Raw genomic sequence first — 25,682 nt, 5'->3', positions numbered from 1 at the left:
AGCAAAAAGCGATGAGCTGGCACCTGAGCGACTGGTAATGGTTAGACTGTTTGCAAGCATTTCCCCCTCAACTGTTGTGTTCTTGAGGCAGCAGCTTTTACCCAAAAGAACAGATTCTTGACATGCACCCAAGCCAAGTGTTATAAAACAGCATCTCAATTCATTTAGAACGTGTGTGGCTTATTGCAATGTGCTCTATTGGTTTTCCTTTGTCTCTAATGATACCTTTGCACACAATCCCTTTTATACTTGTAGTAATTTTAAAAAATGATGTTAAATTGATGAATACATACATCTTTTTTTAATTAAGCTTGCTTCCCATCTCATTTGAGTGCCCCGGCTCCAGGACAAGCAATTGTTCAGTTAACCCCTTCGCTGCCAGGCTTCCCCCCCCTCTCCCTCCTCCCCCCCCCCTCCTCCTCAGCAGCCATCTAGGGAAACCTCACAAACGGAAACATTTCTGAGAACTGGACATCTGAGGGAATCCAGGGAGGTGTGGCTTGCTAGTGTTTTCTTACCCAGAATCCTCAGCAAACCTCAAATTGAGCTGAAAAATGACTCTTTTTCCCCACATTTCTGCGTGGGATCACTGCACTGGCACAAATTTCCTACCACCCAACGTTCCCTGCAGTCTCCCGGTGTGTAGGTGAGCCATGTGCCTGTGATGGGGAACAGCCAAAAACATGTAAAAAAATGCGGGGGAATCAAACCGGGTCCAAAAGAGCAGTTTGGAAAAAAAACATTTTTAGGCTGACAAGTGGGGCAAATTAGTTTTTATCAGTATAGATGCGACAATGCTAGGTGGTAGGAATTTTGTGGACACCTGCAGATTCTGGAAGGTTCCATCACAAAAATTTGGGAATAATGTGTGATTTCCAGCAAAGTTGGAGATTTGCAGGGCATTGTGGGTAAGAAAATGGTGCAAGGTGCATGTGTAGCAACCGACCCTGGACTCAACCAGATGTTTAGTTATCAGATGTGTCTAGGTCTTGTGGATTTTTCTACATGGCAGCGTCCCAAAGTCCAAAAAGTGCAGCCCTCACCATTCCAAGTGGGATGATTTTAGAGTTAGACAAGCTCTCATGGCCTAAATGTAAAAAAAAACTCCCAAATAATCAAATGTCCTCTTGCTTTCCGTGGGATAAGATAGTTTAGTGTGCGGGGAAGTGCTGAAAGACTGTTACCCCCACCTGGTCTCTGGCAGGCTGCCCCCCCAAACCAGACCGACAGACAGACAGACAGACAGCCAGACACCCTAAGTGTTGGGGGGCAGAAATAACCTAAAAATATTGTCTAAGGGGTTGCTCCCCACGTGTTAAAAAATAAAAAAAATAAAAGGTATAAATAATATGACCCCTGGTGCCTAGAGTGAGGGTCTTCCTTGTAAGTGTATCCGTGTGCCTGTTGGATAGTCAGAGCACTGGTAATTCATTGAGAAGACCAACAGTGGTGCAATAAATTTGTCTTAGGATAACGGATGATTTTATTTTTTGTGGAACATTGTATTAAGTAACTGCTAGTTAATAAAATGTTTACATTTCAGGGGTTAGTTGTTAGTCTTTCCAGATTCACAGTGAGTTTTTAAATTGAATTGGCAGGTGAAACTCCAACTGAAATTCTACTTGTATTTATTATTTTATGCTTTTAGCACTGCCCCTACTCAAGCACTAGCAACCTTTTGTCTGATAACTAGTTTCCTCAAGGGGCATTTATGTGCAATGTTGCATTTTCATTGTGTGTCCTATTTTGCTGTTTGGATTTCCAGTGCTTTTCTTTTAGGAAAAATAGTACACTTGTGGTTTTGTATACGTGATAACAAGAACACTTTACTCAAAGATACTTTTTAATTTGTTTGCAGGCTAACTAGAGTGTTCAGCGATGACAGAACCCTTTCATAACATCGAAGATGAGACCTGTCCAAGCTTTTTTATGGAGTCGCTCATGAGTGACAGCAGTCGGATCTTAGATAATGTTTCGATTTCCTCCAACTTAGGTCTACCTGTCGCGGCTTCCACTGTTGCAAGAAGTAAAGCAGGCTTTATTAGGTAAGCATGTTAGATATTTTGTTAAACATGTTTTTCCCTAACTCTTCAGACTTCAGGGGTGTGGATTTTTTTTTTTTTAAATAACCCACTTATCCAAGGGACAAAATGCCCCAGAAATATACATGTCCTGTAATGAGATCCACTTGTCCCACCTGCTCTGTAAATCAGTTATGTGGGTGGGGGGGCACAAACATTAAAAGATTTTTACTTACACTTAATGAAACTGACAAATGATTTGCAGCAATGCAAATGTAATAATGTCATTTTAAACTGGAAAAGTGACAGAACTGTTACCCAACAACACTAAAAACTGTTGAATAGTCTATTTCCGGTGCTGTACTTTGGTGACCCTATAAAGCAAGGTGCAGCTCCTGGAAAGGAGCTGCTGTAAGAATCATTATCCTGAAAATGATTGCCAATCAACTATGACAGATGGAGTGTCATATGGCTATTCATGCTGTTGAAAACAATTAAACAAAAAAAAAAAGAAGGTTTAAAAACTGCAAATCCAGTAGCTTTCTTGTGAGCTAACACTTGAATTGACTTTTTCTTTGGAATAAGCTAAGCTTCTACAATAGATGTAAATGATTTTAACTGATGCACATAATGAAGTGTTTTTTTTTTTTTTTTCGTATGAAGATTAGAAATCATATCCTGGTCAAAACTATCTTCCCTTTTCATTAAATACTACCTTAGCACCAGCAGCGTTCTTAAATGTATTCCTTTGGCATGCAACTGGTTAAAGTTGCAGTGTTAATCTCAAATCAAGTTTACTGCTCAATCAATGCATGGTACACTTTTTCTCTGATTAGGTATGTATATTCTTTAGTGACCTACTCAAAGTACAATGGACAAGTAGCTGCATGTCTACTCTGGTGGTACCATCTTTGAAAAGAACAAGGTCTTGATTGATCTGAGCCTTCTCAAGTTCAGCTCATTTCACTTTTGCATGAGCCAGCTAAGATTATTGCATTTTCTGTTCAATCACAATAGCCAGCTAGATTACTTTTTATGCAGTTTTTTCTTCTCTCAAACAGCACTAGATTTTTTTTTTCTTGTGGTGGTTCTTGATATCCCCCTCTAATAGCGGCTGTTTCTGTGCCCTATTTCTTCTACATCAGTCAAGGACTTATGATACTATCGAAAATGGCACTATTAGATATGATCTCCAAAAGATCGCAAGTAGAGGCACTTTTTCCAGTGGGTACATTTTCTCTTGTTATTGTTTAAATGCTTTCTGTACATTTGTATCAGCTACGCACGTACCTTGAATTGTGGTGGGTGTTGCTCAGTCTTCTGCACTGTCACCAAGTCTGTATCTCCTATATTGAAAGTCAAAGGCACCTCATCCAGTTGTTTCTATTTTTACCTTTATGGTGAGACCTTTAGCAGCCCTCTTTAGACAATTTATGATGACTGGAGTTGGATAGTTGGCCAGTGGCTCAGATTGAATCCCTTTAGAAATACCTTAAGTAATGATGGTTGGCACTAGTGTGAGGCTCTGTGGTTCACATTGCGGCCAAAAGAGTAAGTGCCCCAAGCCTTTGAGCATTAAGACTAAGGCAGATCTGCATCTGACACTCTGCACTCGCCTTAACCTGTTTATTTCTTCTAAAGCTGTAACAGTATACTTCTGCCCCCCCCCCCCCCCCCCCCCCCCCTTTCAGGGTAGGCATGCTGCAATTACTGCTGTCATGGGCTTGTGGATGGATTACAGTAATAGACTTCATTTTGGCCTGCAAAAAATCTTAAGTTTTTTGTCTTTAGGTGGGACAGAATTTTACAGCTCAAACAGATTTGCACACACAAAGCATATTCTGTGCAAGTTTCATTGGTTTGCTATTGACATTTGCATTAATTTCAGTGTACTGCAGAGGGTGCAGAAATCTCTTGGGAAAACATACAAGTTGCACCACCACTCTTGTATGGCACTCAGCTAACCAGGGTTTACTTTTAGTCAGGGATGGAATAAAGAGGTATCTAGCTGGATCCTGGTTCCAGCAGCTATTACTGAGCTAGATCAGGGATCTGTCTGGCCTCCACAAAATGATAAATTTGTCCTGGTGTAATTTGACAACACATGGACTCCATTTAGCAGCGCCTGCATGTTGTCAACCTTCTGTTCTGAGCAGCAACATGCAGGTGGCAGGGGGGCTTTCGTATTGTAGATTCCAGCTGGGCCTAAAACAAAAGTCAGATTTAAAAGTCCCTTGTTTCGTTCAAGTATGATCCTGACTGGGAGCTAGCTGGAGCCTCAGTGCAATGGACAGGGAAACAAAGACACACAGCTTATCACTTCACAAGTAATTGAGAGAAACTACAATGAGAAGACAAGCTTTAGACTTTGTTCAGTCCTTGAATATAAGACAAGTGAATGTACTGTAAGAATGTTAGATTGGTTGTGCAAGTATTTACATTGATAACAATTTACATAGCACTTAATACATTTTTTTAATTTTTCTTTTATAGAGCTACTGATCCCAATGTAGGGTATCACGCACATTATACATTGACAATGATCATACTAGTATGCAAATAAGTACATACCCTCATTGTTTTATATAACATTGTAATTATGAATGTATGATGTTACATAAGACAATGAGATTTTTAAGGTTTACAAGTCATACTTTGTCTTTACTGGTAGCGATTTTATGTGAAAGGTGCATGATCAAGAGTAACACAAAGTTAGGATTTAAATCGTAACACAGTGATTAGGGTTGTTTGTTCTAAAAGGACTTTATTGCTACTCACACAAACTATTTTAGCAGCCTCATAACAAAAAAAGTTTGAGAAAAACCTATACCTTCCTAAACCGATACCTTGAAGTTTGCAGGCAGGTCCTTAATGCTGTTTCATAGCTCACTGTGCTACATTAGGATTATTTATGAACTTCAAGTAAGAAAAGGATCTCCGTGCAAAAGGCAGCAACATATTTACCCATCTATAAAATAAAAATGTCATCTGCACGTTACACCGTTTTTTTTTTTGTGCTTTTTTTCGTGAGACACTTTATCCCTCTGTTGCGTTGTCAAAAGTGTTAGTTGGCAAAACAGTTTTCAACAACAAATGCATTAACCATCAGTTATTTTACCATTATTTGAATTCCGTGAGGTTTACTGGGCACACACAGCTTTCTACAGCAAGTGCCTTAACCTCATAAGATATGCTAAAATGCAGCCTTTGTAACCAGTACAGATGTATATGTCACATTTCTCTTTGTTGTCCCTTTGTTGTTGCCATAGAAAAATAATCTGAAGATGTAAACATACTCAACACACTTGGGGATGGAAATGCATACCATTTGCAGGCCTACTCTCCTGCAAACTCAACCTCCCTAATAGTACAGGCTGCTGCCTGTACTGGTGGATGACACAAAGAAACCGCTATGGCTTATCGGTAGAGGGTGTGAAATGACCAACTAAAATGCTATAGTGCTTCATAGCCCATTTATGAAGTAAGAAGCCCTGTATATTAGTAGGAGATATTTGATTTATTTATATAAATAAATATGACAATTAAAAAAGGAAATCTATGAAATACTGAAGCATCAAGTTTACTGTATGTTCTTTGTTCTTGGTAACTACAGAAAAGGCCTGTGCATTAAATTAAAACTTTATTTGGCACGTTGCACTGAAAGCTTTGAGACCGCATCCTACTGTTGTCATGGTGGTTCCCTACTGATATAGTGCCATTACAGTGCAAGTTTGAAAATGACTGATCTTAACAATTGGGTGCTGTAAAGAATGTGTCTGCTCAAAGAAAAATCTTTTAAATGTAACTTTTTTTATTTTTTATTTTATTTTTTTAAATATATTTTGTTTATTGATTTTAAACAGATGAAGATTGACATGGAGCAGGGAGCACCCACATAATGTACAATAGCAAAAATAACCCATTACCACCATATTTAAACTTTTGACCCAAAAACATTCTTTTTTCAATTACACAATAGTATTATTATTATCATCTCTACGGGTTAGGTATGTCACCATCTTCTGGATGTTCCAAATCGTAGTACCTGCACCAAGGGCCCCAAATTGTACCATATTTCCATGGGCAATCTCTGGCTTTATAAGTAACCTTTTCTGCCGCCATGTATAAATCCGTTCCTTTCGTCCAATCATCTATCGTTGGCGGTTCAGGAGCCCCCCCCATCTGTGTGTTATGTCTCTCTTAGCCACCACTAATCCCAGATTACAAAAGAGTAGCTGTGCTCGGGGGATATCTGTGGGAATGCCTAGCAGTATATATTTTTAACTCTACAGAACCTGAAGAATGACTCCTAATTCCTTAATTATCACCTCCCAGTATTGTTGAGTCATTGAAGAGTCCCAAAGTGTGTATATATATATGTGTGTGTATATATATGTATATATATATATATATTAATGTTGCTGTTCTCGTTTTACATCGCAGGCATTCCGGTGACTCTGCTCTCCCGAATTTATGAAGCCTGACCCGGCCATAATAAATGCGGTGCAGTACTTTAAATTGTATCCGCTTCAGTCTTGTTTTTATGGCCACTACTCTGGGATGCATAAGTGCTGCTTTTCATTTGGTATCATATAGCTCTCCTAGTTCCCTACCCCATACGTCTCTCAGTTTCTGCAGGTTATCAAGAGTGTTATTATTTATAGTTTTACATGTATATTGTAGGAAGTTGGCTCTGTATATACTATCTCAAAATGAGAGATAGTGGGAACTGAGTCCAAGGGTCCCCCTTAGGGGTTGATAGTGGCAAAATTAGATAATTCTAATGCTCTATTTTGTGGTAGTGTGGTCGAGCAGTAGGCTTATCAGAGGGTAGTGTTAAGCATTTGTTGTACACACACAGGAAATAAAGGAGGAACACACACTCAGACTTAATTCCAGGCAAATATGTTTTATATAGAAAAATATATTTTCTTAATTTATTTTAAGACCACAAGATTTGAAGTAAATACATAAAATGCAAGGTACTCCACACAGGTAAGTAGGGAACTTTGAATTAAAGCAGTAGTACACACAGTATAGGTTACAATGGCAAACTATTTTAAAAGTGGACACAGTGCAAAAATCAACAGTTCCTGGGGGGGGTAAGTTCAGTTAAGTTTCTCAGGTAAGTAAAGCACTTGCACAGTCAGTCTCCTGGGCATAGGCAGCCCACCGTTGGGGGTTCAAGGCAACACAGGGCCGGTCAGGTGCATAGGTCAAAGGAGGGCCCAAAACCTATAGGTCCTATGAAGAACAGGGGTGCTCTGGTCCTAGTCTGCTTACAGCTAAGAGGGACCCAGGTGTCATGTATGCAATGCAGGCAGGGCACAGGGGGGCTTCTCTGGCCAGACACCGACTGGGCTAGGATGAGGGCCGCCTGCTGGTCACTCCTGCACTGGTAGATGGTTCCTCTCGGTCCTGGGGGCTGCGGGTGCAGTGCTTGGTCCAGGCGTCGGGTTCCTTTGTTACCAGGCAGTCGTGGTCAGGGGGAGCCTCTGGATCCTCTCTGCAGGCGTCGCTGTGGGAGTGCAGGGGGGTCGACTCGGGGTCCCCACGTCATCATAGTCGCCTGGGAGTCCTCTCTGTGGCGTTAGTTCTCTTGAACTCAAGACTGGGCGTCAGGTGCGAAGTGAGAAGTCTCACGCTTCCAGCGGGAAGAGAGTTCTTTGAAAGTTGCTTTAAAGATCCAAAGTTGTTGCAGTCTTTGAACACTGCCGCTGTTCTTGGGAGCTTCTTGGTCTTTCGGTTCAGGGCAGTCCTCTGAGTCCTCAGAGATCGCTGGTCCCTGTTGGATGAGTCGCTGTGCAGGTTCTTTGAGTCTGGAGACAGGCCAGTAGGGCTGGGGCCAAGTCAGTTGTAGTTTCTGCGGGGCTTTCAGGTCAGCAGTCCTTCTTGTTGTAGGTTGCAGGAATCTGATTTCCTGGGTTCAGAGTCACCCCTAAATACTAAATTTAGGGGTGTGTTTACCTCTTGGAGGCAGTAGCCAATGGCTACTGTCCTTGAGATTGTCTACACCCTCTTAGTGCCTCCTCCCTGAGGGGAGGGGTTGCACATCCCTATTCCTATTGGGGGAATCCTCCAAACTCAAGATGGAGGATTTCTAAAGGCAGTAATCACCTCAGCTCAGGGCACCTTAGGGGCTACCCTGACAGGTAGGTGACTCCTCCTTGTTTTTCTCATTATTTCCTTTGGCCTTGCCGCCAAAAGTGGGAGCAGTGGCTGGAGGGGCAGGCAGCTCCACTAGCTGGGATGCCCTGGGGTGCCGTAACAAAAGGCATGAGCCTTTGAAACTCACCGCCAGGTGTTACAGTTCCTGCAAGGGGAGGTGAGAAGCACCTCCACCCAGTGCAGGTTTTGTTCCTGGCCACAGAGTGACAAAGGCACTCACCCCATGTGGCCAGAAACTCGTCTGGTTGTGGCAGGCTGGCAGAAATTGGTCAGCCTAGCACTAGGAGTCGGACTGGTATTCAGGGGGCATCTCTAAGATGCCCTCTGGGTGTATTTTACAATAAATCCCACACTGGCATCAGTGTGCATTTATTGTGCTGAGAAGTTTGATATAAAACTTCCCAGATTTCAGTGTAGCCATTATGGACCTGTGGAGTTAGTAATTCACGGACTCCCAGACCATATACTCTCTATGGTTACTCTGCACTTACAATGTCTAAGGTTGTACTTAGAAACTGTAGGGGCCTAGTGTTCATTCAACTATGCCCTCACCTGTGGTATAGTGCACCCTGCCTTCGGGCTGTAAGGCCTGCTAGAGGGGTGACTTATCTATGCCGTAGGCAGTGAGAGGTGGCCATGGCACCCTGAGGGGAGTGACATGTCGACTTAGTCATTTTCTTCCCACCAGCACACACAAGCTGTGAGGCGGTGTGCATGTGCAGGGTGGCATAATATATGCTGCAGCCCTTAGAGATCTTCCTTGGCCACAGGGCCCTTGGTATCTGGGTACCATTTACAAGGGACTTTTCTGTGTGCCAGGGCTGTACCAATTGTGGGAACAAATGTACCATTTAGGGAAAGAACACTGATTCTGCGGCCTGGTTAGCAGGGTCCCAGCACGCTTTCAATCATAATTGGCACCAACAAGAGGCAAAATGTTAGGGGGTAACCATGCCAAGGAAGGCATTTCCTTACATATAGGAATTCACCTTTTGTGATATATATATTTTCCTGAAGAAGCGTTAATCTTCTAGTGGGGCATACTCTGGGAGGTTCCTTATGTCTATTCCCTCCGTCCTCCATGCATGTTTCAGTTCTTAAGTATGTTGTGTTGAGTGCAATTGGTATTCTTTCTGGAGGGACGTATCTCTGATATCTCCTAATGTAGTTATCCCTATGAGGACCCAAGACTAAAACCCTTTGAGCTTCCTTATTTCTGTAAAACTCTGACCAAGCCATAGCGGGGTCACTTGGGTGAACCTTCTTGCCCATCCTAAATGTTTACTGTCTTGGAGCCAGGTGCCAATCGTCACCTGCATTGCCAGTAGCAGTTTCTTCTTGCTTCGATCACCACATAAGTAGTGCAAATTTGACTTTGCCTGGAACTGGTGGTGTTCCACTCAATAGGTGGGATTGTTGGTGGGTGTATGTTCCCATTTGTTAATTGTTATCAGATGGGCGGCGCAGTAATATGCCCTAATGTCTTGGGGGTGCCAGACCTCCATTATATTGGTTTCTCTGTAAAGTTTGTAGTGCTACCCTTTACCCTCCTCCACCCTTTAAAAAAAAAAAAAAAAAAAAAACAACAACAAAAAAAAGCATTTTGCTCAATCCCCCATTGATTTTGGAAAAGTATTCTTCTGGGACAGGATAATAGCTATTTCGAAGTAGGTATAGAAACCTAGGCAAAGTTCTCATTTTGAACATTGCCGCGTGACCCATTAGAGTTGGTGACAGCTCTGCTCATATCTTTTTGAAATTCCAGTTGCACTTGGTGGAGATTTTGAGCCAGATCCTTTTCTTTATCTAACGTGACATAAATTTCTAGGTAGCTATATCCTTCTCGGTATATGACGAGGTAGATTATCCAGCCCTGTGTCCCCTCCAATTGGGTAAGGGTGTGATTTTTCCAAGTTTATATTATGTCCTGATTGGGCTCCATATTTATCAAATACCTTTTAATATTGCTGGTATGATCTCCTCTGGGTTTGTAACATAAAGGAGTACATTGTCCCCATATAGGGAGATCCCCCTCATCCTCCCCTAGGGTTTTCTCCATATGGAAAAATAAAACATCTGATAACTGGGTGGGTCCGAATCAGGCAGGCTAGTGGCTACAGCGTCAAAGCAAACAAATAAGGGGAAAGTGGGCAACCTTGCCTGGTGCCCCTTCTATTGCAAAGTAGGCAGGTTGAACACCATTTATTCAAACTGCTGCCGTGGGGCTTTCATAAAGGAGTCTGATCCAGCTTCGGAGCCTGGGTCTAAAGCCATATTTTTCTAGTACCTGCATTAAAAAGGGCCAGTGATCCACGTTGGATGCTTTTTCCATGTCCAAAGTTAGGAAAATGTGCGGATCATTGCGATGTCGGACTGTCTCTAATCATCATTTAAATAAGTGATGCCGATTGTCTGGCTGACCTCTGCAGCATGAATCCTGTTTGGTCTTTATGTATTACGAGGCTGATAACTCTCCCTTAGCTTCTACATAGTTTCAGGAGATGTGGGGCTGCTTTTAAAAATCTGCAGGTATACCATTGTGGCTGGGGACTCTTCCGGCGTGCATTCTGGCGATGTCCCTTGGACCTATAAAAGGGAGATGTCCTCCCCCAATTCGGCGCTGTTTTCTGGTGTAAGACTTGGCATGGGAATGGCGGCTAAGTAAGACTCAGTTTGTGATACATCAGCTAGCGGACGCGCTTTGTAAAACGCCTTGTAATAGTCAGCAAATACCTGTGCTATCGCCGTGTTAGTATTATGTCCAGCGTCGTTCTCGTCTACAGTAGTGAGGACCCACCTCTCCTCCATCTGTGTGTGTCCAAGCCAGGCCAATAGCCTGCCTGCTTTGTCTCCTGCATCGTACAGTTTATGCTGGGTGGCAACAATCTGACATCTCACCTCCCTACTATCTAGGCCTCCGTCATCTTCTCTTATTAGTGCTATAGTGCACAGTTCTTGCGAGTGTGTGGTGGGGTCTGGGTCCGTTTTCAAGGGAGAGCAGCTTTTCCTCTATTACTTCCATTTCCCCTCTTTTACTTTTTTTTTTTTTTTTCTCTTCTTGTAGGCAATATTTTGCACCCTATCTCTTAGGGCAGTTTTGAATGCCTCTCATAGGTTATGGCGGACTCCACTAAGGCCGCATTTTCTTTGAAGTATAATTAAGTATCGACCCTAAGCTCTTTTCTCATTTGAGCGTCCTTGAGCTCCAAGGTGTTCAGCTTCCATCCCACACCTGGTGTTTAGGCCCTATTGCGATCGTGAGTGGAGAATGGTTGGATAGTCCCCTCACCATGTATTAGGCTGTCTCTATCACCTGCACTTTCTCTGCTGGGGCAAAAGTGTAATCCAATCTTAAATACTCCATGGGTGCCGGAATAGTAAGAATACATCCGACTTTATGGATTATGTGTGCACCAGAGGTCTGTTAACCCCAATGTGCTTACAAAGCGTGCTAAGGATGTTTCCTGTGTGGGTTGTGGGGATGATCTGGACCTATCCAAGTCAGTGTAAATTACATCATTAAAATCTCCCCCTACTATATGTAAGGAGGAGTTGGAGGTCAGCAGAATTACAGTTACCTTTTCTAGAGTGCCCCTCTGTAGGTGCCGGGGAGGGTGGGGGATAGACGCTGATAAGTATCACTTCTTCCGCACATGCCGTGTACAGCTACAAACTTCCCATCTGGATCTATCTACTGCCTGTCTATGTGGAAAGGGGGTGTTTTTTCTAATTAAAATCGCTACTCCTCGGGAGCCAAAATTGAAAAAGGCTAGCACCAAGGTGGTATATACCCCTCTATTGAGCATTCCACAGTGTGATCCAATCAGATGTGTCTCCTGCAGTAGGACCACATCAGCTTTTAATATTCTGATCTAATTAGTGAATAAGCTTCTCTTTATTTTATTGAATTGCCCAGACCATTCACATTCCAGGATTCAATGGTGTCCCCTACATGTGCTATACTTCCCCTCTCAGTTGTCCCTGTTGTTTTAATTGTGTGGCCGAGTATGTGTGCAGTGCAGTTTCCTCTGCTCTTGTCCAACAACTGTAAACATCACGAAAAACAGCCATATAACTCGAAAACGTAACAGTCATCCCCTCCCTTCCCACCTCTCTCTGTTACTCACATGCGTCCTCAGTCATTTACAAACGACGACTGCGTTGCAAGGACAGTCAGTGAGGTCTGTTGCCCTCACTATCCAACACCCTAATTAAACCTGGTGGTACTCAAGTCTCAAACCATTGCTCTGTCCACACTTGCTCCCAACACCACTTTTCCTGTCTATCTGCGCTAGAAACCGTGCCTCTCTAATTGACTTTCTAAATATTAAGAACAGTGAATTAAAGTATTATAATAAGCAAGAAATCCGGATGGGGAGGAAAGAAGAGTGGGACAGTCAAAGGTGGATAGTAGGAAAATAGAAAAACAAAAGAGGGGTGAAAAGGGGGGGGAGGTGCCTAAGTATAAGAGTTGTAGGCCCAGAGTGTCATGCAGTCTTGGTTACTCATCCTCCCCTAGCAATAAAAACAAGAGGAAGGGAGTTAAATGCAACCATTGTCTCTTCCAGGGGAGTCAACTATGTCTGTGTCTGTTGTAGGGGGGAGAGGAGGGAGTCCCATCCCCACATCATACACGTTGGTGGAGGGGCAGTGGCGGTGCCAGATTCCTATATGCACATTCTGACACAAAAACTGGTGACAGTGGCGCAGAAGGGTATGCCTGTTTAATTCAATTCTCCAGAAATAATTCTGGATCATTTCCCTCTACTTCCTCTGGGAACGCTACAAACCGCAGATTGCATCTGCTGGACCGCCTTCCGTTTCCTCCGCTCTTGCTTCTAATTTATGCAGTCTTATCTCGAATTCTGTCACAGTGGCCTTCAGACTATCTAGTTCTTTACTCATCGTGGACATGCATTGTTCTGTCTCAATGGACCCATCTGCCTGCAGGTCAGGTCGTAATAAGTTAACATCCAGTGCCATAGCTTCTATCTTTGTATGCACTACTAGGCTGGGTGCCTCAATTGCTGCCAGGACCTGGGTGCACGAGGGTTTACTCTGGTCCCGCACAGTGCCATTAGAGTCAACTCTCGGACCACCCTTTGTGTTCTGTGCTGTGTACTGGTCCATTTTAGTTTGTTGCATGCCTTTTGCAAGTCTCCTTACCCATGCTGGGGTGAGGGCGTGCAGATGAGCCTTTCAACTGGTTCAGGCCTGTGGCATCTGGGCGGGGGAACGGTGTCGCATTCCCCTGTGGGTGCCGCTGCAAGTGGTTGTGTTCTCTGGTGCTAAATTCCATGAGGTGTAGTGCGGGGCCACGCTCTGTACCTTGGATCCAATGGGAAATAGTCTATCAGGGGCAACGACCTGGTGCTCCGCTGAAAATAGCTTTGTGAGTGGGGGAAATCACCGCTCATCCAGACTTGCAGACACAGTCAGTGAAAAGGAGGGAGGGGCCCCCCACTTAATTCATCTTCTCCATCCTCAAGTGCACCCCATCTGCAGGGCCCCCTCCTCACCACCTTTGCATCAACAGGCTCTCTTTCCTTTATCTCTCTCCCTGTTGAGGCAACCTCTCCACTGAGCCTCGGCACTCGGACAGCAGCGGCTCAATGACTACCTCCGTAGTCACTCCTGCGGCCGGCCCAACAGGCGGTTCCTATGAGTATTGGAGGTGGAAGCCGTGTAGCTCAGATCGTGTCTCCATTCCCCCCCAAAAAAAACCTCTAGCCTGGCTGACTTACTCACTGCTGCACTACTACCTCGTCCCTTATGTCTATGTGATCTGAGCGGAGGCCTCGTCCCCCTCTCCACCACCGGGGACTCCTACCTCCTCCCTCTGATCACCTCTGGGAGGCCCAGACAAGTCGAGGAGGCAAGACTGGCCAATTCATTGGCCGGAACCAGCAGCGCCACTCCCCTCATTGGTAGTACCTCGAGCGGTGCGGAGCTTCGCCAGGGCCAGGGTCGCTCGATCAGCTCTGTGGCTTCTCACGGCCAACTGCTGCGTCCGGCATCTTGGGCCTGGCACCCTAACAAGTAATTTCTTGTTTTTGGCGCAAGTGGAGTCTCCGGCTGGCGCAACTGGTCCTGGTTCGCCTCAACCGTGCCCGTACTCGTCCGTGCTGGGGGCCGTTAGGTAAGCAGGGCAGAAGGATATTTTTAATTGGGCTGGGAGATCACTTGCACCCACCTAAACTCCCCCTCCCCACCCCAAATCAGTACTATTAACCTTCTCTCCCAGTCACTTGTGCAAAAAATGTAAGCTCCTCAGGCAGACTGCTGCACAGTGATAATCCAGTAGAGTGCTAAACGATTCACTTCTCTGTTTGTGTTTATTTTAGTCTATTGCCTATTTGTCCTTTGGACAAAATAGAAACTACATCTTTTAGCCATCACAAAGATACCAACATGTCTTGGGTGTCTAGCAATAGGAATTATCCATCTTGTCCTTGTAACTGAAAATAAAAAAGTCTTGTAAGTTTGTTATGCTGTACAATGTGACTAGATGGTGTCAATCAATTTGTCTTTGGTTATTAACCAAAAATACATTAATGGTGTAAATTAATCTCTGGTGGAGATTTTCCAGTGAGTTGTGATTCTTTCATTGTGGATTCTCTACATTAGTGTTAATGTACTTGATAAGTATTGCTGCTGTGTTCTAATATCCTTAGCTGTTTGAGTCAACTGTTTTTTAATATTTTGATTTTTAGTTTTGCTTGGCTACCCAATTGACCTTTTGTGCTTCAGTTACTTTAAAGAGAATTAAACAATAGTCTGTATAAAAAAAGAAAACACGAAGAAAAAAATTAAAATGTTTTTAAGTAAAGGAACCTTTTGTTTGGCATAAGGATCTCTGTTCTTACACATGCTGAAGTTTTAGTGGGTTTGGAAAAAACGTTTCAGTAGTTCAGTGACTGGGACAGTTGTAATTGGGCAAATCCAAATGTTGAAACTTATTATTTCTGCAGTGACTCAATTTAATTTGTGAAACAGTGAATAAGTTGATTGTTTCTCAATGTTCTTCTTTGTGAAGATGGCTTTGTGAGTAGATACATTGGTTTTGAAAGTGGATAAACTACTACTGAGACATTAAGCTTGATGATGTAAACAATAACGGTGAACATGTGCAATTGATTGTATCCCTTACTCCATATGACAGCATTTGAGTGTTACTTACACCTGGACTTGCTTATTTCTCCAAACCAGTGTTTTTTAGCTATACTATTTTTCAGTTAGTTGTTCAGAATTTCCGAAAAGGTTTATCTTTCCACTCTTAAATTAATGCATAATGTTGTACCACACCTGGTTCACAGAGAGAGAGAGGGGGAGAGGGATGGAGATATATATATATATATATATATATATATAAATTTCCTCCGTTCCCTCCCCCTTCCCCCCCCCTCAAAAAGGTTTTGTTATGGCTTGCTGCAAACATATCTTCCAATAGTCTCAATATACAATTTTGATACGTTCTAGCTCCATCAGAAGACTTATTTTTTGGCCCATGGCCCTTTTATATGGCTAGCGGTATTATTGCAGGATTCGAATTCCATCGAAAGGTATGCTATAAGAACTCAACCACTTAAAACTCACCTTAAACAGAAAGCTAAAATAGAGAGCATCCCCACAGAGCAGAGAAAAAATTGAGAGCATCCCATAACGTTCAGGAAGGAATAGGGGCACATCTCCTAAGCAATTTAAAATCCAGTATGAGGAGAGTTGCATAAGAGTTAACATATTATTAAAATATTTGATCTCCCAAAGGCTGAGGCATTGTGAAGAGTGCTACTCCTGATGCCTGCATTGCAGTAGCACAATTATTCGTAAGACTGACTGAGTGAGAGAACCGACTCCCACAGGTTTCACCATTCATCTTAAAAGAAAACACCAGACAGGGGGACAAGACTGAATGTGTAAATAGCAATTTACTGGTAAAATAGAAGAGAATGATTCAGATCAAAAATCTTTATTAAGAAAGAAGATAGCTGGATCGAACAAGAAACTAACGTACCCCAGAAAAAGATATTCTGTCAAAGCGTGGGCAACAACGCTGACTGTACAGCATCACAAATTACCATAGTCAGTCTATCCCTTGAAATGTCTTATTCAAGACTGACTCTGTTAACACCTTAATATGTAGAAGATGCTTGCATTGTTGCAGAAGATTTGCTGTTCATTGGTGTGATGAGTGGAATTTGTCTGACTGGCCAGCTTTTCCACAAAAGTTCCAGCTGTGGCAATATCTGCACTGGGGTGCAATTAAGATTCTAAAATCTCTTCTGGGTTCAGAATACAGATTATATGAGACTAGACCTTCTGGGTGCCAAGTGTGAGAATCGCATACCCAATCTTGGACTTTGTACCAAATACCATCTGGCATTCGTATGTATGTCTCATACCTAATTAATATGCTGGGTCTGAAGAACAGTCACCTCTTGTTATAAGATGTTATAAAAGCAAATATTGGAACTGTAAGATATTGCATGACTACCTCAATGATGCTGCTGAACACAGTAGCTAGACTGCAAACCCACGTTACTTTGTACAGGAGAATATTAATGAGAAAAAGCTATTTACCTGAGCATAGCACCCTTCTTTTCCTGTAATCTAAGTGAAAGGCAAAGAAGCCTGCCACTGTTGCCACCATCTAGGAGGGATCAGTTTGCATTGACTTATTAAAGAATCACAATTTGGCTGCTTTTCGTCTGGCACCAAAGTGCTTTCAGTTTATTCCACCAACATAGAATGTTACTTAATGAATTGGTACAGGCCTTAGAGATGTTAACTCTTTTGATAGTAATCGTAGATGACATGGATTGTTGTTGACTCAGCAATTCATCGAACTCATGAAGAAATCACTATTGAACTTGGCGGAGAAGTCTGAATGTGCTCTGTGCAGCACACCTACCTCTTAGTTTTGAAGTGGTGGTGTAACACTTCTGCTGCAGCAGCATACCAAACCTGGCCTAGCTGTGGTCTTAAAGTATCAAAAGCCACCTTTTGGGTACAGTATAAGGTTTTACTTTCCCGTATTTGTGGATTACAGTTGTGATGATCATCAAGCAGGAGTAAATAGCACCTAGCAGAAGATATTACCCCGGTCTTGTTATCTTAGAACTCCTACCATAGTTTGAATCTCTGATGTCTGAAGGAGTGCAAAAACTTAAAATCTATTAAAAAATGATAAGTACTGAATAAGGATGAAAAATTGGATTTCGTGGACCCAGTGAGCTGATGCATTTACTGTGTGTTTTCCTATTGACTTGGTTGATTGTGACACCAGGACCATAGCTTAATCCAGAGGCTGCAATTGTGGTAATACAAATGATGACTAATTTCAAAATCCTTTGTCTTTTAATAATTCAAAACTTGACTTGGTAGGGGTATTTATTAAAATCTGTTTCCACTGCTCTGAGGCTGGTTCCACACCTTGTAACTTCTTCTTGTGATACCCACAAATTCAGCTAGTAAAAACCTAGCCTGATACCTTTATATACATGGGTCAAATTCATTGAAAGAAAAATGTGTATTCCTGCTCTGCAGCAAAAATGTCAGTTATGGGCAGAAATGTACTCTATAGTCGCTTATGCAAAAGTGCCTTAAATATCACTGGGTTTCTTTTAGAATGTACATCCTCAACAAACACAAATGTACGCTGTTAACATGTTATTAAAACAGAATCTGCACATATGCAACAGCAAGCAGAGGACACTGGAGAAACTGATAAGTCAAATCCAGAGCATGCATTTTTTCTTACTGTTTCATATGATTGTTCATTTATGTAAAATGTATGCAGCCTTAAAAGTTCCTTTCTCTTCCTTTTAGGTAGAAGGGCAATTATTGCACATTGTTATGAATGAATTAAGTTGGGCCCTACAATTCATTGCAATTAGTAGAATCCCTTTGAAGTTATTACAAGTTGTTGTCATTTTGGCCATACATTTATTGCAAAGCGGTGTGCTTGCATAGGTCCTAAATCTTACTGTCTGTGCAACAGTTTGATGTTATCAACTAATATTCCAGGAGAACCACCTCTGACTGGTATTGGTGATAAAGGGTTTAGCTTCTCTTACTGTGTTTAGTTTTAGCAATGCAGGTTGTTTCAAAGTTAAATCTTAAATATTTTGTCAGAGTTAACATGAGCTCTACAGTTATAAATAGTAATAACCTTACCAGAATCATTGCTTTTGATACAATAACCATTACTTGGGGAGTGCTTTTATGTGAACATCCACTGGGCCAGACACTAAACTGTGATAAGGTAGCCGTAGATTGAAAATGTGTGTCTATCAAAAGAGGGATATACTGTGTATTGACAGCAGTATCTGATATCCTACAGTGATACGTTTTTACTACTAGTGAAAGTTTTTAAATGAGCATACCCTATATTTTAAGTATCCCTACTCCCATTCATTCACTACTGTGGGGATCACTATTTTCACACAGCTTGTGAGTAACTGGTTGCGGGTGGCCCACAGCTGAAGTAAATAGCATGCTTTTAGATAAACTCTTCAAGTTGTTAGGACTCTAAAAACATACATATGTATATATGTGTGTATGTATATGTATATGTATATGTGTGTGTGTGTGTGTATATATATATATATACACACACACTCACTAAAACATCCACTCTAATATGTCCTCAACAATGAAACAAAAATCTCACTCTTCAAATGGCTTACATGGCTCGTTTTGCTTGACTTGCTTCAGAATTCTAACACAACAGCAGTCTTGTCAGCTCATAAGAAAAATGGCAAAGGGGGGCTGGCTCACACTTTCAGAACTGTTTAAGTTATATTTTTAATTGTTTTAGGACAGTACCATCAGGTTTATCTGGAACGCCACTGTTCCTACTAATAGTTTTTCTGTTTTCCTGTTTAAAGTTTGACAAAAAATGAGTGCTCCATATCAGAGTATGTGTTAGTGACCGCTCATGTGAATCTGACACTTGTTGTTTCTGGCATAGCATTTTCTTTTGTCTTGTCTGTAAAAAGTACATAATTTGGTCAAGTAATTCTGTGTTAACATCCATAGTTGCTTATGTTCTCCTTTTAATTTTATGCCTGCAAATCTGGAGAATTATTCTGGGTATACCATTGCATTCACCAACACCATCCGACAGTGAGGTTTAAGTTACAAGGCAGTAACTGGCTATAATTCTACAAATTACTTTGACGAAATTAGTGGTTGAAATCGATTTCACTTTGTCATTCATGCCGTTTTCTGTCTAAGGCTGCCTTTTGACCTTCCAGCTGAACTTTCCTTTTAAATTTGCTGCTAATACATCAAAATTGGTTTAACCCTTTAACCCTCTGTAACTCATCCCAACTCAATGGTTATAGGTTTTTTGGAACATGTTGCGCCTAGGTTTTAAATCATTGCTGTTTTTATTTTGCCTATAGCAATCATACTACTTTTGTTATACAATCCCTTAAGTGATTATTGCTTTTGACACATTTGTTGCGTTTATCATTAGTCAAATGGCTTTTCTTTTTTTCTCAGTGGCAACCTCAAAGTGAAACCTTTCAATACCATTGAATAGTGTTATATGGTGGTATAGTATTGGTTTTTAAAATATTTAACATATGAATTGATGCACGTTTACCTACACTAATAAAGTGTAATAAGGGTTCTTTTTTGTAAGATTTAAATTAAAAAAAAATTAAAAAAATAGTTTAAACCGTGTTCTACATTTTACTTAAACCTTCGAGTGCTGTAGAGGTTGCTTATTATCATTATTTATTACCTTTGATCTGTCTGATCCCTGCTCTCTGGTGAGGTAACCAGAAATGGTTATGTAATAAAGGAGCCATCGTGGAAAAGTTTTCTGTTAATTCATCCTTATTTCAAACTTCTTCTGTATAGTAAGCAAAAATACATGCAAGGCCGGTACTGAGATCAATCACGTGCATAGTATGTACAACAACTTTTCTGGTTGCCTCTTACTACTATAACATCTTGCACTCTGGGCTGATGTTGAGTAAAGGACGTTAAAATCCTCACTTTTTTGAAGAGTTAAAAAAACAAAAACCCTTCGATTTAGTTGCTCCGAAAAGACTTTGTGGATTGCAGAGGATGCGGCATATCAGCCCAGCACATGCCCACGAACTCTGAGCTCACCATTGCTGACTTAAAGAAGTAGTTAGGTTTATATTTCTAGCATATTGGCTAAAATAACTGCAGGCATATTAGCTTATAGTAAAGTGTTGGCAATTATAATATGTTCATATTGCTAATACGTGCCTGCTTATTTTATTATGTGCCTTTTTGTTTGTTAGTGTCATATAAGTAAATTGGTAAAATATGTAGTTGTCTCATTTTCAAGCAAAGTTGGGCATCCCTGGTATTTAAAGATATAATGTGGTCTCTCGGAGGTCTGAATGTGTCTCCATACAGATCCACATTAGTAAAAAGTGCCCACAGGACAGTAGTATCTGGTTATCCGTATGTGAGGTGTGCACGCAAGTAGAAGTTGTTTGGGAGGTTTGTAGAAAATTGTGTGCGTTTGTGCATTTTTGTAGTCCAGGTTGCTGGTGATGAGGCCTTGGGTGATGGTTCTGCAAGTGATGGGGTGGAGGCATTTGAAGATCTTCTGGAGTGTATGGAAGACACAGACTGCCTTTCCATGACTGGTCATGGTCAGTTGGTAGTCGATCACTGTCTTTTTAAAAAAAAAATTTTTTTCCTGCTCTGCAGATCCTCAGGCTAAATGCTATGGCTTTGAAGGACAGGAGAAATGGGAAGGTGGTTCGTGGTTGGACGGTAAGAATAGTGGGGTAGGGACTGTGTTTGCATCACAAATCGTCTGGATTATGTGTTGTAGTCTTAAGTACCTTTGTGGTAGATTCACATTTTAGCTACTCCTTTGTGAGTTTGATTTTCTTGTTACATATCCCAGCTTGTGGACAATGGCTTGACCTTTATTAATGAATACAGGTGTATGTTTAGCATTATTTTAAGTAGCACACAGAGTGCCTCAGACCCTGTTTTTATATTGGTACTTTCACTGCTTTTCCCTTCAATAGTCTCAATTTGTATTCCTCTACTCATCAGAAAATCTCTTGTTTAGCCACTCAACAACCATGCCTGTGTAGGGGGTTGAGTTATCATTTACTATGTGGTGTTTGTGAGTTTCATTAAAACTAAAAATGATTTATTTTCTTAATACACCTGTCTGCTAAGAATTGCCAATACTACTATGTGTACTAGGTAATATTTAAAAAAAAAATTGCAATGTTATTCAGCTACCATTTGTAACCTTTGTTTGGAAAAAATAAAGAAACCAATGCACCAGCTTGCTAATGTTAAACCAGGTGGCTTTGTCAATGATGTGTTTTCTTTGGCAGCAAACGTATGTGGGATGACAAGTGCAACATCCCTCTGTATTGTAGCTAGGAATGTACAGCTTTATACACTGATGTGAAATTCTTGGCTTACTTTGTTGCGTATTATGTAATTGTGGAATTCTGTGAAAGTTTTAGGGTCAGTTTGATTAAAACATACCTGACCGGGCATTTAACAAATGTGACATCTTGGTGGAAGTCATGAAGACTCAGCCTGTAAAAAGGAAGTTGATGATCTCTGACATAATAGTTAAGTGTGAGCAGATATTGTGCGTTCTCAAAACATATTTACTTAAAATTTTTTTTTTTTAAAAAGGTAAATGTAGAGACTGAACTAACTATGTGGCTTTGAGAAAGAGTTTTTCTGTTTATCATATGGGCAGTTGACAACATTAAGTGTTCCACATAGCGTTGCTTGGGGATTTGCTTTGCTTTTTCTTTCTTTTTTTTTTTTTTTTAAATACTTTGATTTAGTTGTCAAAATAACACCCAATTCCAAAATGACTCAAGTAACTGTATATTTGTTATACATTTAGTATAGAATTTAACACATTTCTCAGCTCCAAGGTCTTCCGTTTCTTACAAGGTAATGTGTGCTTAAGATTATATTGAAGGGGCATTCAAGAGTAAGGTATACCCTAAATAAAGTTATTCATTTTTATATATATATTTTATGCTTAGCATGGATTGGATCGGCTGCTTTAAAAACATTTTTTGTCTTTTGATTTCAATCACTTGAGTCAAACAACTACTCAGTTATTTTATATTGTGCCAGGATCATGATTTAATATTTGCAAACAGCTAAACTACAAAGGTTGTAGTCTTAATTGACAAAGTATAAACTTATTGTGTAAAAATTATTTAATTAAACTAAATGTATATCCCTGATTGCGTCTGTTTCTTGCAACTGCTATTCTTAGGATTTTATTGTTGGAGAGGATCCATTTTTGTATTGTTTGTTCCTTATTAATGGGTTCCTAGTCAGAACATGGTTTTCACGTGGTGTTAACTATTTCACAGTTAGTGCCCAATACTTGTAGCAGCACATCATGTATACTGCCTTTAGTGCAGCTTGCTGCATGTGCCACTGCATTGAGTACTTGATCACATGTCCTGCTCATTTGCTCCAGAAAGCTACTTTTACAGGAGACCTGTAAAGAACATTAAATACCTTTTGATTTGTGATCTGTTTTTTCTGACCATGCATGGTACTTTATTTCTGGTATTGCCTCACTTTGTTGTCTTAGTCAGTCAAAAAATGCATTTAAATTAAATGAATAGTTACCTATTAATTGACCAATCCATGGGAGACACAGTTGATTCCAGATAATCTCCTTAGATGTTGATTTGAGAAATTGAACGTTTGCTTAGCATCAATAGCCTTCAAAGAATTATTAGATAAGAATATTGAGGCTAAACTAAAGAGCCATGTGTTATAGGAGGCATGATTTTCATTAAAAATCCTTTCATCGAGGGCCTAGACGATATCTCCTATGCCTTCCTCAGGGTAGCAAACCATTCTCTAAAGAGAAAGAAAATCTAAGTGCTAGTACTTAATTAAGATTTCCCCCAATTGCTGCAGGAAATTTGGATGTGTAGCACCCTTGAATATTTCGATGAGTAGAGACCGTACGACCAGTGAAAAGTCATTGGCATCGTATTAAAATTGACCCTCTGTGCATTTTTCAAGGTTTTGGTGGTCAACTTATCAGAAGTGAGAAAATATTTTAAATATAGAAAAGTATTAATTTTAATGGACTAAGGCCCTCATTCTGACCTTGGCGGGCGGCGGAGGCCGCCCGCCAAAGTCCCGCCGTCAGGTTACCGTTCCGCGGTCGAAAGACCGCGGCGGTAATTCTGACTTTCCCGCTGGGCTGGCGGGCGGTCGCCTTCAGACCGCCAGCCAGCCCAGCGGGAAAGAGGCTTCCACGATGAAGCCGGCTCGGAATCGAGCCGGCGGAGTGGAAGCTGTGCGACGGGTGCAGTTGCACCCATCGCGTATTTCACTGTCTGCGCAGCAGACAGTGAAATACATGTAGGGGCCCTCTTACGGGGGCCCCTGCAATGCCCATGCCAGTGGCATGGGCACTGCAGGGGCCCCCAGGGGCCCCGCGACCCCCCCTACCGCCATCCGGATCTCGGCGGTCCGACCGCCGGGATCTGGATGGCGGTAGGGGGGGTCGGAATCCCCGCGGCGGTGCAGCAAGCTGCGCTGCCGCGGAGGATTCACTGGGGCGGCGGTACACTGGCGGGACCCCGCCTGTGGTGCCGGTCCGACCGCGGCTTTACCGCCGCGGTCGGAATCCCCATTGGAGCACCGCCGGCCTGTCGGCGGTGCTCCCGCGGTCCTCCGCCCTGGCGGTCAAAGACCGCCAGGGTCAGAATGACCACCTAAGTCTGACACTTCTGTAAAGTGCACTTAACAACACAGCTTTTCCCAGCAGCATTGTAATAAAAAATGCTCATTATTTGAGGTGCCTTAATTTAAAGCATGTTACATGTATTCAAAAGTTGTATCTGTCCCTGATAACTTATTCTTTCTTATTCGCTTATAGTTTTGTCAGCAGAAGAAATCTCAATCTGTTCTGAATTTCATAAATTTACTTCAAGTATAAAATTACATGAATAGCCCAGCAGAACAAAATGCGTGTTGTAAACATTAGCCAATACGTTTCATTAAAGCTGACATTTTTTACTAATGGGGTTTCTAATAACATTTCATGCTAAGTATGTAACTGTTCTAATATAATTAGGTACATCAGTATTCTACATTACCGTCTTTTGATGATAAGAACACAAGGTTCTATAGATATAACTCCAATATATATTTCATTATTAATTAATGCCACTTGCACCCTTTCAGGTACAAGTGCTGTGATGATTAAATGTTGCAAGACTATGTGCCCTCAGTCATTCTGTTCACACTGATCCATAACTTACATAATCCATGTAAAATATTCAAATGAAATACATAAACTAACTCCGATATGTCTCCATAAATGTGCTTGCAAGTAGTCTTAATCTTGAACTATCATGACTAAAGATATCCATTCTATTAAACTTGATCCTGGCTATTCAAGATGCTCATTTGTTTCTCATTTAGAGATTCCAGAAATGTGGGCATTTATGAACTTGAATTGTCATATGTGAAATGGAGATTTTGTAATATACAAAAAAGTTGTTATACTGTACTTTGTTTCATTGGACCTATGCCACAAAGGTACACCCATCTTAGAGTTAACTTCTCTCACTTCATTAATGTCCTTTATGTGATGCTCACCAACGTTTAGGGTCATTTGAAGAAACACAGTTAATAAAAAATAAAAAAAAAACAGTCTTTATTTATGTAGGCTTTTAGTTTTGACTGTTAGCTTTGGATGTGATAATGGTCCACTATAAGGCACAATAAATGCAGTGTGTCTTAGTCCCAAGCCATTTGATGGGTCTGTCTTATATAACTGTATGATGTCACATCCCTTGCTGTTTAGGCTGTGGTATGACTTCTTAAGCAGGTATATAGTCACCTTGAAAACCTTTTATAAGTAGCATCGTTTCAGGGGATAGGGAACACAAAACCTAATTCTTTTGCTCTGAAATAAACTAGGAAGTAATGAAATGAAACTTCATTTTTTTTTTTTTTTTTTGGTTTCTCAGTTTTTTTATTAGAGATAATCTAAAAAAATATGGAAATACAGACTACCACATCGGCAGAGAGAAACAGACGTAACGGCAAGCAAGGAAAAAGCAACTGCATTGCACCCATATGAGTCAGAGTATACAAAAAACGTCTCTAAAACACTAGTGTACTAAGGAGGGGGGGAGAGGGGGGGAATGAGTCCCTATCCTGTAGGAGTGCCAGAGGGTACCTTACTAGGGGGGAGGCTGTTAGAGGTGGGTGAGTCGGCGGGTGTCCTGGTCCAAACAGGTGACGCAGTCACGCAAGTCCAAGCATGGCGTCACTAATGGTGCTGGTGAGGTTTGGCCTGTTTGGAGGGGGGGGGATGGAAGTGAAAAGAAGGGGCCCACATTATCAGGAACACAGAGGATGGGGTAGGCAGGGCGAGGAGAGACATGAACTGGGCTGTGAGGCTGGGGAGGGAATGTAGAACGGGCATAAGAAAATGCAGTAGTGGGTGCGATGTTC

General features: G+C 41.5%; 1 protein-coding gene across 1 annotated transcript in view; it reads left to right on the top strand.

Annotated features, from left to right (window-relative positions):
* Nucleotides 1-25,682, top strand: part of CEP192 (centrosomal protein 192) — a 1,702,116-nt gene that overhangs the window by 19,043 nt on the left and 1,657,391 nt on the right. Inside the window, exon 2 of the mRNA XM_069219927.1 lies at nt 1,859-2,045. Within this exon, the coding sequence (XP_069076028.1) occupies nt 1,879-2,045 (167 nt within the window). The 5' untranslated portion in view covers nt 1,859-1,878. The remainder of the gene's footprint in view (nt 1-1,858; nt 2,046-25,682) is intronic.

The sequence above is a fragment of the Pleurodeles waltl genome, chromosome 2_2 (genome assembly GCF_031143425.1).
Source record: "Pleurodeles waltl isolate 20211129_DDA chromosome 2_2, aPleWal1.hap1.20221129, whole genome shotgun sequence".
Taxonomy (NCBI): domain Eukaryota; kingdom Metazoa; phylum Chordata; class Amphibia; order Caudata; family Salamandridae; genus Pleurodeles; species Pleurodeles waltl.
This window is presented reverse-complemented; position numbering and strand designations above follow the sequence as displayed.